Source organism: Aquarana catesbeiana, linkage group LG05, assembly GCF_042186555.1.
Source record: "Aquarana catesbeiana isolate 2022-GZ linkage group LG05, ASM4218655v1, whole genome shotgun sequence".
NCBI classification, from domain to species: Eukaryota; Metazoa; Chordata; class Amphibia; order Anura; family Ranidae; genus Aquarana; species Aquarana catesbeiana.
This window is the reverse complement of record NC_133328.1, coordinates 373550131-373564296: the sequence shown is the minus strand read 5'-3', so window position 1 is coordinate 373564296 and position 14166 is coordinate 373550131. Positions and strand designations below refer to the sequence as shown.

The 14166-nt window shown below is 42.3% G+C and overlaps 1 protein-coding gene across 3 annotated transcripts in view; it reads left to right on the top strand.

Annotated features, from left to right (window-relative positions):
• PXDC1 (PX domain containing 1) overlaps nucleotides 1-14166 on the top strand; it is a 95875-nt gene that overhangs the window by 60154 nt on the left and 21555 nt on the right. For 2 of the 3 annotated variants that reach the window (XM_073630979.1, XM_073630980.1), the window contains one exon: nucleotides 6795-6906. The exons of the other annotated variant lie outside the window; for it this stretch is intronic. In XM_073630979.1, the coding sequence (XP_073487080.1) occupies nucleotides 6795-6906 (112 nt within the window). The remainder of the gene's footprint in view (nucleotides 1-6794; nucleotides 6907-14166) is intronic. 3 annotated transcript variants of the gene reach the window in all.

The following is a 14166-nucleotide window of genomic DNA, read 5'->3' as shown; positions in this document are numbered from 1 at the left end:
GGCAGACTTTGCCCGGCGGACTTTTCGACGGACTTTATGATGGACTTTCTGAATGAACGGACTTGCCTACACACAATCAACCAAAGTCCAATAAATTCGTACCTGATGACGTACGACCGAACTTAAATAAGGAAGTTCATAGCCAGTAGCCAATAGTTGCCCTAGCGTGGCTTTTTGTCCGTGGAACTAGCATACAGACGAGCGGACTTTTCGACCGGACTCAAGTCTGTTGGATAGATTTGAAACATGTTTCAAATCTAAGTCCGTCCAACTTTTGAGAAAACAAAGTCTGCTGGAGCCCACACATGATTGAATTGTCCGACGAAATCCGTTATGCCGGACCAAGTCTGCCGTAAAGTCCGCTCGTGTGTACGCGGCATTAGTCATCTGTCACTAATATTTTGCTTGCTTGCACTAGTCACTTTATTTTTCTGTTTGTTTGCTGTGTGCTTGGTCTGCACATTATCTACATGATTTTTATTGTATTTAAAAATTGGGGTTGCTTATTGCAATAATATTCACTTCCACTACCTTGCACATGTTCTTGGTCACATGTGGATTTATGCGGTATATCACGAGTTTGTGCTGTATACTAGTACGTTAGCATAAGCACAGTCACTTTATAGTATTTTAGGACACTTTGATCAGTAGATATTAGCACTGCCACGTTGGTTTTACATTTTCACATTTTATGTATTATTTTCCAGATTGGATTAGCACAGCACCATATTTTTTATTTAAACACCACTTTTGTGGGGTAAAAAAAAATAGCATATTAAAAAAAAAAAATAATATAGCTTATACAATTGTGACTCAAGTCATATTTTAGTTGAATGTTATTAAAAATGACTTTTCCTTTTCAATCTGCAGTGCTGCCATTTTCTATAAAATGTAATGTGGCTACCTGGAGGCGTTCTGTACACAGATTGTCCACAGCAGTGGTTCGAAACCTCAGTCCTCAAGTACCCCCAACAGGCCATGTTTTGGGAATTTCGCTTTGATAAAATATCTGTCCAAAATACCAAGCCATTGACTCTGATTTAAAGCACCTATGCAAGATAAAGGAAAACCTGCAAACATGGCCTGTTGTGGGTACTTGAGGACAGGGTTGAGAACCACTGGTGTGCAGAACGCTCCCCAGAAATGTCATTTCCTGCTTGTGTTATCGGCTTACTGATTTCCCCAGAAGTCTGCACTAAGATACAAATAAGATTTTGAGCATCCCCTGCAACAAAAAGGTCCTTTATGGTGCGAGGGGAAATCGCGTCTAAAGGGATGCAGACCCTGCCAATTTTATCATTAGAGCCCTGCGGGTACAGCAGCTGATTGATAATTATAAAAGCACTCCCAGACAGGTTCACTCTGCACATGGATACAGGCAAAGAAATAGTTATTCCTTCACAATAACAAAAGGTAGGAATCTGCAACAAAGTTTGTTAAAATCCCTGCAATGTGCATAGATCACCCAGATGGGAATGTTTTTTTCTCAACAAAAGTGAAGGTAATCTTTAAGATAAGTCAGTGACTCAAAGTACTGAAGCAAGGGGCATAGAATGACAACCAACTAAAATTTCCACCTGCTTACTTGCAGGTGAAATAAGCATGCAGCTTAAAGAGGTGTTCCGCCTGGGGAAAAAAAATTTAAACGTCAGCAGCCACAAATACTGTAGCTGCTGACGTTTAATATATGGACACTTACCTGTCCAGGGAGCCTGCTATATCGACACCCCAGCCAGTCTTTGGATGGGGCTTTGGGTGCTGCCGCCGCCATCTCCACTAAAACCCCTTTCACATGGGCTTTCCAATCAGGTCCACCTGTCAGTTTTTCAGGTGGACCCGATCGGACACTCCATTCACCTCTATGGGGCGGCGAATGTCATCGGTGACATGTCCGCTGACACCCGTTGCTGTCCGATCCTGTCTGTGAAGCCCTATTTTCTATCCATCTGGCGGATCAGATGAAAATGGACAGGCGGTCTGTTTTCATCTGATCCCCCATAGAGGAGAGCGAGGCTTTGACAGGTCTGTCACCCGCCTGCTCAGCAGGGATCACCGAATCAATCCCCCGCTGAGCAAAGCGGAGTCCGCTGTGCGGAAAGCCCATGTGAAAGGACCCTAAGAGAAACCAGCAGTGAAGCCTTTCATCTTCACAGTTGGTTCCCTACTGCGCCTGCTCTTTCTAACTGACCCGGCGGCGGAGGAAGGAGGAGGGGAGCCGAACTTCCAAGGGACGGCGCCGTCTCCCAGAAGGGGTAAAGGGTACCTGTCAAAAACAGGTACTCATTTCCCCCTCCCCCCTGAAAGGTGCCAAATGTGGCACCGGAGGGGGGTAGGAAGCAGATGAGCGGAGGTTCCACTTTAGAGTCAGATAGTGGCAGTCTCAGTCACAAGGGCTTTTTGGCTGACCAGCAGTTTATCTTTGAAGGGCAAAAAAGCTATAGATATTACCAAGCTATTTGCAGGTTTTGTGCAAGATTAGGCACGGCTTAAAGCCGCTCAAAGCAAGCGGGAACCTGCTAATAGCTTGCTTACACCTTCAGACAGCATGTACAGTATCTCACAAAAGTGAGTACACCCCTAATATTTTTGTAAATATTATATTGTATCTTTTCATGTGACAACACTGAAGAAATTACACTTTGTTACAATGTAAAGTAGTGAGTGTACAGCTTGTATAACAGTGTAAATTTGCTGTCCCCTCAAAATAACTCAACACACAGCCATTAATGTCTAAACCACTGGCAACAAAAGTGAGTACACCCCAAGTGAAAATGTCCAAATCGAGCCCAAAGTGTCAATATTTTGTGTGGCCACCATTTTTTTCCAGCACTGCCTTAACCCTCTTGGGCATGGAGTTCACCAGAGCTTCACAGGTTGCCACTGGAGTCCTCTTCCACTCCTCCATGAGGACATCACAGGGCTGCCAGATTTTAGAGACCTTGCGCTCCTCCACCTTCCATTTGAGGATGCCCACACAGATGCTCAATAGGGTTTAGGTCTGGAGACATGCTTGGCCAGTCCATCACCTTTACCCTTGGCTTCTTTAGCAAGGCAGTGGTCATCTTGGAGGTTTGTTTGGGGTCATTATCATATTGGAATACTGCCCTGCGGCCCAGTCTCCCAGTCTCCAAAGGGGGGGATCATGCTCTGCTTCAGTATGTCACAGTACATGTTGGCATTCATGGTTCCCTCAATGAACTGTAGTTCCCCAGTGCCAGCAACACTCATGCAGCCCCAGATCATGACACTCATACATCCATGCTTGACTGTAGTCAAGACACGCTTGTCTTTGTACTCCTCACCTGGTTGCCGCCACACACACTTGACACCATCTGAACTAAATACGTTTATCTTGGTCTCATCAGACCACAGGACATGGTTCCAGTAATCCATGTCCTTAGTCTGCTTGTTTTCAGCAAACTGTTTGCAGGCCTTCCTGTGCATCATCTTTAGAAGAGGCTTCCTTCTAGGATGACAGCCATGGAGACCAATTTGATGCAGTGTGCAGCGTGTGGTCTGAGCACTGACAGGCTTACCTCCCACCCCTGCAACCTCTGCAGCAATACTGGCAGCGCTCATAAGTCTATTTCCCAAAGACAACCTCTGGATATGATGCTGAGCACTCAACTTCTTTGGTTGACCATGGCGAGGCCTGTTCTGAGTGGAACCTGTCCTGTTAAACCACTGTATGGTCTTGGCCACTGTGCTGCAGCTCAGTTTCAGGGTCTTGGAAATCTTCTTATAGCCTAGGCCATCTTTATGTAGATCAACAATTCTTTTTTTCAGACCTTTAAAGAGCTCTTTGCATTGAGGTGCCACGTTGAACTTCCAGTGACCAGTATAAGAGAGTGAGAGCGATAACACCAAATTTAACACACCTGCTCCCCATTCACACCCAAGACCTTGTAACACCAATGAGTCACATGACACCGAGGAGGGAAAATAGCTAATTGGGCCCAATTTGGCATTTTCACTTAGGGGTGTACTACCTTTTGTTGCCAGCAGTTTAGACATTAATGTGTTGAGTTAACAGCAAATTTACACTGTTATACAAGCTGTACACTCACTACTTTACATTGTAGCAAAGTGTCATTTCTTCAGTGTTGTCACATGAAAAGATATAATAAAATATTTACAAAAATGTGAGGAGTGTACTCACTTTTGTGAGATAGTGTATATTAAGATCCGCATTTAGCACTCCCAGACTGGAGAGGAAGGGTGCTTTAAAGACAAATGAAGACTTGACATGGCATGTATAGTAAGCAGTATAAGGGACTATTCTCATTTGTCTGTTTTGATAGAACAGAACATTTGCATTTTGCTGCATGATGATTCATGTCAGGCAGAAATCCCATTCTTTCCTGCAGGGCTGGTTCACATCTATATGTTGCAGTTTAGCGTGAAAGACAAAGGTAAATTCTATGGGCCCATTCACACCTATACATATGTATTCCCATGTGTGCTGCATGCACACAGAAATTGTGTGAAAATCAGCATCAATATTTGCTGTACATAAGAATCTTTAGAATAGCCATTGTAAACTGGATTTAGCAGATGTCATTGTCACCTATGTTTTTGCAAAGTGACAGTTTGACAAAGTTTGATTTGCAATTGTGAACTGTTATGTCTAATTTACGCTGTTCCAAAGAGGAATTTTATTATAAAAATCAGTTACCAAATAATGACAAGCATGAAGGATATATTTTTGTCTGGTCTCACTGAGAGGCTGCACTTCATCCAGTACAAGTATTAAAACACTTTTATTTTTAAGGGGTTCAAAGTATGGATAAATTCTTCATTACATTTTTCTGCCACTAGGTGGCATGACAGGTTATTACAAGAATGATGTTCCGATGTAATTATTAGTTGTTGCTGATTTAACCTGGTTATAAATAATGTTCCAGCATTTATTATATTAAGAGCTTCACCAGGGGAGATTTTATAGTTTGCAATGTAACAGAATTCATGGCGATGACTCTGAAATAAATCCGCCAGGCAATGCTAGCTGCCTTTCCCCTGCAACAGCTATAAATTGGCATTGGCATTTAAGGGTTATAGGCAGGTGCACGCTGCATTAGTAGGTCAAATCTAAAGAAAAAAAAAATACAACCCAAACTCTGCTGCGTAGAATTTAGTTCAGGTTGTAAAGCAGTGGGAACTTCAGTCTACGGTTCCTGCTTATATTTCTTTCCTTTTAAACCTATGTTGCAATAAAAAGATTTAATTTCTCATGTAATAATATTATTATTATTATTATTATAATACAGATTTTATATAGCGCCAACAGTTTGCGCAGCACTTTACAACATGAGGGTAGACATTACAGTTACATTACAATTTGGTACAAGAGGAATCAGAGGGCCCTGCTCTTTAGAGCTTACAGTAGTATGATTGTTAGATTTAACATCTTGATGGAAGGATTTCATTTCCAGAAACTGATTGCTCCAAGGGGTGGGCAACCTTGCCACTCCACCTGTGGTAAATCTACAAGTCCCATAATGCCCCTGCCTTTAGGAATAATTCCCGTGGCTTTCAAAGTCTTCCAGTTTGTTATGGGACCTGCTGCTCTAAAACAGCTAGAATGGCAAGGTTGCATAACTAAAACTCCAAACAGTCATTTCAATTTAGGGATGATCATTTTCATGGAGAAGAGACAAGCCTTCCTGGCATCCAATTAGATTTGATTTTTTTCTTAAAGCGATAGTAAACATAGGCATTGAAAACAGTTTTTAAAATTCCACTGCATGGCAATAGCATAATGTGCTAGTATGCATCGCATACTAGCACATTACGAAATACTTACCTTAGACCGAAGCCCTCCAGTCAGTGCTGACAGGGCTTCCATCTTCCCCTGGTCTTCCTTCCAGGTTTGCAGTCTCCGGCTGTATGAGTGGCCAGGGCCGTGATGACATAAATCCACGTGCACATGCACGTGGAAGACCTTGGCTCTGGCACAGAGCTCTGAAGATCTGGCACGGTACGATATCCCTTTAGAACGCATGCGCCAGTGATGTCACCGGCTGCATCCTGTATACAAAAAGTGTAGCTGCTAACTTTTAATAAACACACACTCATCTGTCCCAGGATCCAGCCATGTGGTCACCTGAACCGTTGCTTCTCTCTGGCCCTACTGATCAGCGCAGGCATTTTAACTGTGGGCACCTGGCCATGACAGCTTGCTGCTTCACAGCCGGGCACACACTGTGCATGTGCGAGTCACGCTGCGCCTGCTGAATGGTCTGGCAATCTTCTGGAACCTGTGAGGTGTCCCAGAAGATTACAGGGAGGAAGGGGGGGTAAGATAAATTATAACAGGTAAATTATAACACTTAATTTTGATCATTTTTATTTGTAAATCCTTAGGCAAAAGTAGACTTTTGATTTCTCTTTTAGTATTGCAACACAAATGTGTCCAGTTGCAGGTTGCAGGGTTTAAACCAGAGGACCAGTTTTTCAATAAAAAATCTAAAATGTACATGATAGTCCCCCTTTTTTAAAAAATACCTCTATTATTCCATAATTCTTTGAAGTAACCCCTTTATGGAACATTTATGGCTAATCTATTTAATAGGGTTACCTATATACATATGGCAAGGGGCATATCTTCCACAAGTTCATGCAACATACTACTCACACACATGACAACATCTTGCATTAGTGCCTGACTGCGATTTTCACAGTCCGGCACAGAATAGATTACATATTGTTTTGACTAATTATTGAACCAGAAAATAATCATTTTTATTCTTCAACATGTAATTTTGTCTCTGTTTCCTTTCTCTTTGTCCTAATAGAAATCATGCGTTCCAATGGCTTTTGTTTAGCCAATACAGAAACGATAGTCATTGACCACAGCATTCCCCATGTAAAGGATCCTGACTTGGACATAGATTCAACAGATCCCTTGTGAGTATCTTGCTTGCACTGCAGTAAAATGAATTCCAGGGTTTTCCTACTTGCCAGGATATCTTCTTACCAGACTACCAGTCTAAACTCTCAGTAATGACCTTACCTTGTCATTTTACTTCCTGGGATATGGAAAGCAGTCACTCTACCTAGTATTTAACTATATTAAAATGTCAACAGTCACATGTGGCCACAGATGAAACAAAACAAACTTTCCAGCTTAGATTTGAATAGGTGCTATTTTTTTATAGCATACATAGAAAAAGAACCTAGGGCTTTAGAGCAGTTGAACAATTTTTTACAGTTACTTAAAGTGGATGTAAACCCAATTCATGAAATGTGACCTGGGCACATATATCTGCAGTGTTTTCTTATTTCTCTTCAAAGCACTAAGTCCCGTGGCTTTCTCCTGCTTCATTCTTCTGTTATCAGCATGATAACGTCTGACAAGTTATCCGTCAACTCTGATAAAACCAGGCTGAAATTGGTGTCAGGGTGGGTGCTATAAATAGATTAGCAGAGGGCTTGTCTATTCACAGCACAGCTCTGCATTGTTTCTTCCCTTTTCTGCCTATGTGGAGGGGGGGGGGTGCCTTTCCTCCAATCAGCTGTCTCACAAGGTATGGCAAGAATCCACACCCACTGGTGAATCAGGAAGAGAAAATTCTCACATGATGTGCACTTTCTAAACAGTATATAAAGCTGAAGACAGCAGCTATACATGTAAAACTTATGTAGGGAGATTTGTTTCATCTCTGTGTATCATCTGAGGCTGTTCACTTCACTGGGTATATGTGAGGGTCTACATCCACTTTAAATATCTTGTCTTTATAGGGCATTAAGGTCGCTGGTTCAAATCCCAACCACGACACTACCTACCTGGAGTTTGTTCTCCCTGTACTTGTGTGGGTATCCTTCGACACCCCAAAGACATGTTGGTAGGTTATTGGATGGCTCCTGGCTAAATTGGCCCTTGAATATAAGTTAGGGACATTAGATTGTAAGCTCCTTGAAGGTAGGGACTGATCTGAATGTACAATATATATGTAAAGGACTGCATAAATTGACAGCGCTATGTAAGTACCTGTAATAAAATAAATAGGGCATTATAATTTGACATGATTAGAGACTTGCCCACTGAGCCATCTTTTCTCTTTCTGTTTTGGTGCATCTCAGCTGTGCTCAGTCATTGTGCCTGATTTACTAAAGGAGTTAAGGTGGCCATACACCAGTAAAATTTATTTCAAAAACCTTTCCTTCTTGGAACATTTGTTCTGTTCTCTAGTAGGTAATAGGATCCAATTATTAATCATTTTTGACCGTAGTATTATTTAAAAAAAATAAATAAATCAAAGAACGGAAAATTTTTCTTGAACAAGCAAAATTCCATTAGTGAATGTGGTTTTCATTTGGGAAATTCCATTAATTCTAAATTAATTCTAAATTCAAATGTTAAAAGCAAATTCAATTTTAAAGTACTTTTGAAAAACATTCATCAAGTCTTTGATGACATTATTGAATATGCTGATGAGATTTTTGGTATGAACATTCATATGGGAATCTACCAGTATTTTTCAAGGTTAAGCCTGTTTCCTTTGCAGTGTGACAATTTTTATTTTGCAAGGGAATTGGCAATTAACTTATTGAATGTGGTGCCGAGAATACCCAATAACTTGCAATGAAAATGAAAAAGAAAGGATTTTTACTTGTATATGATTGTATGATAGAAGTAAGCACAGCTTCACTTCATTCACTAAAAATTCAGTTTGAAAATTGAACAGGCTTTACTTCTTCAGGCAGCGGCTGGCTTTCTCATGAAAGCACTCCAAGCAGCTCACAAGCCAATGGAACGCTTTTAGAAGCATGCCAGTGTTTCTTGGGCTTACCATTTCCATCAGCGCGCCCAAGAAATGATCCGACGGTGCGGCCGGCTTGTCACAGAGGCGATAAGAGACTAGATCGTCTTTGACTGCCTCTATGGCCTTGGAGGACCGGAGCAACATCACGTCACTTCCGGTCCATTTTTTATTTTTTTTATAAAGCAAAAGATCAAAGTTTTTTTTTTTTTTTTCTATCTTTTGCTTTTTAAAGGTAAAGGAGATATCTGGGGTCTTTTTGACCCCAGATCTCTTCATAAAGAGGACCTGTCTATCTTATTTCTATTACAAGGGATGTTTACACTCCTTGTAATAAGAATAAAAGTGATCCAAAAAAATATATAAATAATGGGGCAGTGTAAAAATACGTTGGTCGTGCACGAATATGTAAAAGGTGTTCGCACCACACATGTGAGGTATCGCTGCGAACTCCCATTACCCATTGGGGGGGGGGGATATTCTGGTGCTGATGTCAAGCAGCTGCGCGATCCTGGGTCGACAGTGGCCTTCCATGTGACTTATACTGGATTCACTGTTCTGGATTGTATGTTGTTTTTACATGTTTGGGGAAAAAAAACTATTACCTATTGGAATCTGCTCTGACCTCTTGGTGAGCTTTATTTACCCTTAGCTGGAGTACACAGGAGGTGCCATTGGAGTTAACATACCGCACTGGTTCCTGGGAGATTTCTATGTATGTTCTCCATCCATTCATCCCCAGCCCATTGCCCAGAGATAGAAGATATAATGTTATACATAAATAAGCCAAAGGATGGTAATAATATGTAAGGCATTTCAAAGTTTTGGTAATAGTGACATGCTGCTGTCAGTAGTGCAGAGGACAGTGTCAGTAGGACAGTGGACGGTGTTAGTAGAGCAGTGGACTATGTGAATAGAGCAGTGGATGGTGTCAGTCATTTTTTATTTTTATTTTATTTTTTTACAATTTTATGTATTATTTACTTTTTACAATATCAACACAGTTTACTATGCTTCAGTTCTGAATGAACACAGTGAGCGATCGGTATCAATCACTCACTGTGTTCACTCAAAAAAGGAAGGGGCCAGAAAATGACATGTTTACTGCCCCCTTCCCCTGTTCTCCATCCTGATACTTCCCCTGCAGCAGCTGGCGAGAGAGGAGAGGAGGGAAGCCAGCAGTGCTGTCGTGGGGATGAAGGGGAAGGGGAGGAGTCAGCCAGCAGAAATACGTAGAACGTGGACAGGAGGGTTGGTGGGGGCTCCATTTACTAGAACCGATCAGTTGTATTTTCCTTCAGAAAAATACAACTGATCGGTTCTAGTAAATGCTGCCCTCCTGTGAGGAGAGCATGGGGAGCCGCAGTCCAGTTTGCACAATGTGTCAGAGTTTCAGGTGAACTGGAACCCGGGCACATGTTTCAAAACACAGACAAGTGGCAAACCTAGTGGCAGCACCCCTCTTAATGCAGCACCTGGGGGACACATGCCCCCCTGCCCCCCCATGTTTCGGCCTTGCTTGTGCTAAAAATTGGGGTGGAAGGGTCAGATATTTGCTGAGGGGCTATTTTAGAGGGGAGAGAACATGTGCTAGAAGGTGGGGTGGAGGAGGGGGCAGATATGTGCTGGGGGGCACTTTGGGAACGGAATGGGCTTGTGCTAAAATTTAGAGTGGGGGGAGCAGATGTGTGCTGGGGAGTGCTTTGGGAGGGTAGAGGACTTGTGCTAGAAGGTGGGGGGGGGGGATTTCAAATTCAACCTCCTCACTTCTAGCCCAAGTCACCTCCCTTTCCAAATTTTCCCCCAGCACACATCCGCCGCCCTCTCTCCACCTCCTTAAAAGCTCCACTATCTTTCACATGTCTTACTTCTGTTGCTCTATTAGGCTGAAGCACCCAGTTGGCTCTAGTACCTCCCCCACACTGTAGTTGGCTCTGCCTCTCTCATTTGCTGGAAGATCATCCAGTGGGGCTGTCGGCATCTGGGGCATTTGGGGCAGCACAGTGGCGTAGTGGTTAGCACTCTCGCCTAGCAGTAAAAAGGGTCGCTGGTTCAAATCTTAACCACGACACTACCTGCCTGGAGTTTGCATGTTCTCCCTGTGCCTGCGTGGGTTTCCTCCAGGTACTCCGGTTTCCTCCCACACTCCAAAGACATGCTGGTAGGTTAATTGGCTTCTGTTCAAAATTGGCCCTGGTATATGAATGTGAGTTGGGGACCTTGGATTGTGGGCTCCTTGAGGGTAGAGACCGATGTGGATGTACGATGTATGTGCGGAGTGCTGCATGAATTGGCGGCGCTATATGGGTACCTTAAATTAAAAAAAAAAAAAAATAGGCATGATTGTAGACATGCACCCACACTCACTCAGGTTGAACTGGATGGACTGGTGTCTTTATTCAACCTTACTAACTATGTAACTATCTGCAGTGCACCCCGGGCACCTGCATCTCCCTTGTCCCTATCCTGTACTCAGTGGGAGCCACTTAGAAGTTCAGACCTGTGGGAGACATTGGGAGACAAGCTATCACTTGTAAACACAAAAGCGGGACGTCTGTGTTTACAAGTAATAGTGGTCAGCAGGTAGCAGAGGGCCTGAGCCAGAGGTGGTGGAACTAAGTTCCAGCTGAAAAAAAAGCCCTGATTTGCACTCTACCTATCCTGTCCTCCTGTGACTCAACTTAACTTAGGGATCCCTCTGTCCTCATTAGTTGACACATTTTGGTGGATCATTTTATTCTTAAAATTTTCCTTTGATTTTAAACGGACCTGCAATTTACTATTTCTGGTCTATTTTTACAATTTTATTCTATGTGACAGACCATATGTAATAATTTATTGTCCCCCTGCTTTGTTTGTATTTTTCAACAAAAACAGCTCTCAGTATAAACTGTACGTGATAGACACTGATGGTTTTTCACAGATACAACACATTATGTGAATTTTTGTTGGCGTCTGGCACACCTCAGTCGATGAGCTTCCTCATTATCCAAAGCCGTGAAATATAACATTACTAGCTGAATATTATTTCTCACACCTGGCTGCTGTCTTATTATGATGACGTGAATTGATTAACTGCAGTCGGATCTGAACTGGTTAGCAAGATTACAAAGCAGGGTTATGGACCTTTCACAGCAAGACACGTGGCAGTGGTCTGGGACAGTTCTCCTGCAGCTTTGGATCAGGTCACCTTTATGATACATCTGAATGTTCCTTAAATGTTACATGACTCCTTGATATCTTGCTGATCACTTCTGCCCTGACCACGCTGGGCCCTTGTAGGGTTGCTGAGAGGGAATTAGGAAGGAGAACTTTTATGAATTTGTTTACTTGGCTCTGGTACAAAATTAAACCATTTGATCATGTAGCGTTGGTGCCAAAATGTCTGCAGCATGCTGCTCTATTACACATTTTGGCACTTGAACGGATGAACAAAATCATTTCCTAATTCACTTTGTTGTTTTGGCACTACAGCATATATTATTTAAGCTCACATATCATAGCTGAAAAATAATATGGCTTTGATTCTTTTAAGATTATGTTCTTTCTTTCAAACCTTTTATGTTGTTACTAAAGCTGTGATATTGTAAGTTATCACTTGATGTGATGTGACAGTAGTAAATGTTTTTATATTGTGAATGTACTGTGGCCAGAGTGAAGTCAAGTATATATTTGATTTGCATATAAACTCCAGTATATAGCTGAAAACCCCAGTGGCAAGAGCTATTACACTAAAAACATTTAAACATTCAGTGGCAGTATGAAGTCTGTTTTACAACTCAACTGAAAAAGGCAAAGAAATAAGGCAAAGTACAATTTCCAATAATCCTTAATAACCAATTAAAATAACGTATTTTTTGCATTCAACTGGAATTTAGGCAAAAATTTTTTTTTTCCATTTTGGATAGCGTAATGCCGCATACACACAAGCGGACTTTTCGACCGGACTGGTCCAACGGACCGAGACCGGCGGACAATTTGACCATGTGTGGGCTTCATCGGACCTGCAGCGGACATTTTCGGTCGAAAATCTGACGGACTTTAGATTTGGAATATGTTTCAAATCTTTCCAACGGACTTGAGTCCGGTCGAAAAGTCCACTCGTCTGTATGCTAGTCCGACGGACAAAAACCGACGCTAGGGCAGCTATTGGCTACTGGCTATCAACTTCCCTATTGTAGTCCGGTCGTACGTCACCACGTACGAATCCGTCGGACTTTGGTGTGATCGTGTGTAGGCAAGTTCGTTCATTGGGAAAGTCCATCGGAAGTCAGCCAAAAGTCCGTCGGATAGACCGTCGGACCACTCCGGTCGAAAAGTCCACCCGTGTATATGCTGCATAAGTGAGGGTTATAACCCCTGTCTAGTTTTTTTTTTTGGGGGGGGGGGGTTGCCATCTGTGTGCCATTGGGAAAATTTACAGTTTCTTCCTGTCCCATAGCCAAAACAGGATGTGAGAGGAAATCCCTGCAAATCAATGGAATCCCTTGGGGGCCCCCCAGGCCACCAGAATTAGTTTCACCGTTTGAAGATGTCCCCTTACTTTTTTGGGGACAACCCAAAATGTAGTATTTTCTTTTACTTTCACTTTCAATGATAACAGTAAACCAGACTTTAACGGGGACACAGACAGCAATAAAATCTCCACTATGTCTAAAACTGAAAAAAAAATAATTTTTTTTTTCTTTAGTTATACTTTAAGTACAACCCCAATTCCAAAAAAAAAATGTGTAAAATCTACATAAAAACAGAATGCAATAATTGGCAAATTTCATAAACCCATATTTTATTCACAATAGAATATATATCCAATGTTTAAACTGAGAAAATGTACCATTTTCAGAAAAAAATAAGGTCATTTTGAAATGGATGGCAGGAGCACATTTCAAAAAAGTTGGGAGCGGGCCCCCTGATGATGTCAATACGATGAAAAGCCTAGGGGCGTGGTCGAGGCATAGCTTCACAGCACTGAGAGAGAGCAAGCTGGCACTGGAAGCTTACATTAAGGCCACTTTCACACTGAAGCAGCGGGTGTGTTAGCAGTAAAGCACTGCTAGATTTAATGGCACTTTACCGCTGTTATAGCGGCGCTTTTTGCCCGCTAGTAGGGTGCTTTTAACCCCTGCTAGCAGCCGAGAAAAGGGTTAATAGCGCCTATTCTGTGGCGATTCGGCAGCGCTGCCTATTCATTTCAATGGGCAGGGGCGGTGGAGGAGCGGTGTATACACTGCTCCAACACCGCCCCAAAGATGCTGCACTAAGCTAACACAATATAGGATTTTATTGTCTTTTAACATGTAAATACACACTGAATCGTCCATCCATCCACCCACCTAACCTACTGAGGTTCTCCAAGAGCCAGAGTCCTTGCTGATTAAGAAGGAAATTAGTCTGTTTATTGTTG